At 48.7% G+C, this 3,227-nt stretch overlaps 1 protein-coding gene across 1 annotated transcript; it reads left to right on the top strand.

Moving 5' to 3' along the window:
- Positions 1-1,456: 1,456 nt before the first annotated feature.
- LOC144166712 (uncharacterized) lies at positions 1,457-2,042 on the top strand (the record flags this gene model as incomplete). Its single annotated transcript, XM_077696226.1, has 1 exon — positions 1,457-2,042. A coding segment is annotated over one exon (586 nt), but the record flags the coding sequence as incomplete, so codon positions are not given.
- Positions 2,043-3,227: the final 1,185 nt, after the last annotated feature.

The following is a 3,227-nucleotide window of genomic DNA, read 5'->3' as shown; positions in this document are numbered from 1 at the left end:
TTCGGCGCGTAAGGAAAATCATAATGCATGTAGGGCCCACGAACACTTTGTTTATTGTATACGTGCTCATTTTGTGCAGTGTGGTAAATTTGTTTTATGTTTATCCTGGAATAAAATTCAAATGTCTTGATTATAGCATGACTATGCGTTATTTCTTCTCTTAGAACAGAAGTACACAAACTGAGCAAGCATTATATAACCTTGATCTATACTTAAGGCACGCACGCAACCTGCGTATGTGCGACGCAATTAAACTTAGCAGTGGCGTTCGTAGAAATTTGTATCGGGGTAAGGAGTGGGCACGTTCTTTATAGAAAATGGGGGCCGGGGAGAGTAGTCAAGTGTCATTTTGGGCTCTCTATCCCAAGGCAGAAAAAAAATTCCAGTCGTAGGGGGGGGGGTACGGTTGCCACCCGCTGCAATCAAAATAACAACTGATTGCTTTTATACAGCAGTGGAAGGCATGAATACAGAATAAGGGTTCAGAGAAGATGCAAGATGCTTTTATAAACACCGAGGCGAATCACACGACAGTATGCTAAAGTACGTTTCTCTAGTCGCGAGTATAAGCTGGCGTTGACTTGAAGCACACACGCCAAGGGCTCGCCAACTTGCGTGAGATGGCAATGACATGAGCCCTAAGCGATCAGAGTACTGCTAAGGCTATTTTGAAGTCAAATTTTCCCGCTAATGCCACTAAAATGACGTCACTTTCTGACCGGATCTTGCGTCACATCCTGTTTATTTTTTGTTCCGCCGGAAGTGTTCCCTCCTCACACAGATGGCGCTAAGCCCCATGAGCAGCTTAAGAGCCGCCATTTTCTGAACGTATGGGCTTCTATGGAAGCTTCGCTACCAGTTATATTTACCTTGGCATATCTGTTAAAAGGTGAAAGACACGCCCTCTTCCAAATACTATATATGCAGTATGTGTGTAATAAACATGGTTCTTTTCCCCCACTGCACCGGCGTGGCATGTTTGGCGTTATACAGAAAACGATACATGGTGCCAGAAGTGGGATGCGGATCCAAGCACGGTTTTCATCTTCGACGGGAGCAAAGACGACGCAATGGATTCATTGAGGCCGCCTGGCCCTTTGAGCACGACATGAGAAGCCGGCAAGAATTGGCAAACGTTCAAGCAGAGATACGAGCTTTTTCTGGCGGCATCGGAACCGAATGAGAAGCAGCGATCTGTGTCGTCGAAGACAGCGCTCCTTCTTAGTGTCGCCGGTGAGGACTCCACGTCAAACTTTCCCGAAGTTGAACTACTGAAAGACACCTCGGCCAAAACGGTAGTAGACGTAGCAAGTTCAGTCTTTGCCAGGCACGGCATATACATAGAAGTTTGTTCTGACAATGGTCCTCAATTTTCCAGTCGTGAAATCGTATTGTTCTCACGACTGTACGACTTTAGGCATGTCACGTGTAGTCCAGGATACCACCGTTCTAACAGACTGGCTGAAAAGGGCGTCCAGATAACTAAACGCATCCTGAAGAAAACAACAGAGGCGAAACAAGATTTCTGGTTGGGACTTCTTGCTTTCAGGACCACTCCACTTGAGTCAGGCCCCTCGCCTGCTGAGCTGCTGATGGGGCGACGGCTCCGCACAGCCATTCTCGACGTTCAAGGCAACCCCAGTCGCGAGGTAATCAGGCGCCTCCAGACGGACCATTCTAGAGGACCAATGGTACCTCTGAATCCAGGAGATTCGGTCCGGATCAAGAAGGGTGCATGGGCGACGAAAGCGCAAGTCCTCGGACATTCCGGTCACCCCAGGTCGTATACAGTCGTCACAGAAAACGGCAGGGTGTTGAGACGCAACCGCCAACACCTACTACTGACAAGGGAGCCCTTTCGACGCGACGACCAGGACGACAATGACGATTACGTCGAGGCAAGGCCCGCAGCCGCGACAATGCCTGCTCAGCCTGCTGCCCCCACAAGTGTCTCATCCACACCGGCACTGAGAAGGTCCCTGAGACAACGTCGACCGCCTGAACGTTTGGCCTACGACCAGAACTTTGTGCAAGTGCCTTGAACTAGTGCCTCAAAATTTCATTGGTGTTATCTGTAGTTTCTTTGTTATTTCTTGTTTTTGTAACGGAGGAAGATGTATCGTATCTTGGGCACCCAACTCTAATGTGCCGCGCACGCGCAGTTGCTCTGGCAGCAAGCGCACGTGTCGAAGATTGTCACTCCAACAGCATATCTGTTAAAAGGTGAAAGACACGCCCTCTTCCAAATACTATATATGCAGTATGTATGTAATAAACGTGGTTCTTTTCCCCCACTACACCGGCGTGGCATGTTTGGCGTTATACACAAAACGATACACCGGTGACAGCGATTGGCTCTAGGAAAGATGATAGCTAAGTGAAGTCACAAGCAGCAGTAATGATAACTTGTAGAGAGAAAAAGAGAAAATGAAGTTTAATTAAATCGAGGCAAAGTTTCAGAGAGGCGTCCTCATTCGAGGGGTCCGAATCGACAGCCGTTTCCATCAAGAGCAACTAATCTTCCAGGCCGGAGCTGGCCATGGCAGTCTCCCAATTCTCTATGGAAACGTGGAGGTTGGATGGATCTACGGCACACTTGTCGTAGCAGCCTACTATGTGTATGAGGCTCTCAGGCCCTCCACAGAAGCGGCGAAATGGAGAGAGTTGTGTCCCGTCAAAGAGGTTAAGTCTGGTGGTGTGTAGGAAGGTGTAGGCCCGCAGGGCGCGGAGTAATCTTTCCTGGTTAATCGGTAGCAATTTGTGCGGGAAGGAATACGTTTTACGGAAGAGGCGATAGTGCTGAGTAACTTCCTGGTCTGTTACTGCAGGATGCATGCACTCGGGCCCGGCTTCTTCAGCGCTGGCTAAGCGGGTCAAATCTCGAGCAACGAGGTTGGTGACCTTGTTTGCCGGCTATGGCAGTATGAGCTGGTGCCCACACAGTCGTGACTGGTCTCGTTGGTGGTCTATGATTGATCATTGGAAGTGTTGTAATATGCAATCGACCATTGGAAAAGTTGGGCCACGCCTGCTAACAGTCTGTTATGAGAGTTTTGGCGCCGCTTCCTCAGCTTGCTACACCTGCGGGTGGCTGCAGAACGGTAGCACAAAGGAAGAGAAGGTATTGAAGAATGCTATCGAGAGTCTCTTCCATCAAACCAGTTGATCGTTCCTCCCTTTTTTTCTGTCAGTTTAGTTTCTTTCCAACTGTCTCCCCTCATATATAT

The sequence above is a fragment of the Haemaphysalis longicornis genome, unplaced genomic scaffold, assembly GCF_048455015.1.
Source record: "Haemaphysalis longicornis isolate Haplotype H1 unplaced genomic scaffold, Haemaphysalis longicornis Haplotype H1 scaffold_187, whole genome shotgun sequence".
NCBI lineage: Eukaryota > Metazoa > Arthropoda > Arachnida > Ixodida > Ixodidae > Haemaphysalis > Haemaphysalis longicornis.
The sequence above is the reverse complement of the archived record's forward strand: the minus strand, read 5'-3'. Positions and strand labels throughout refer to the sequence as shown.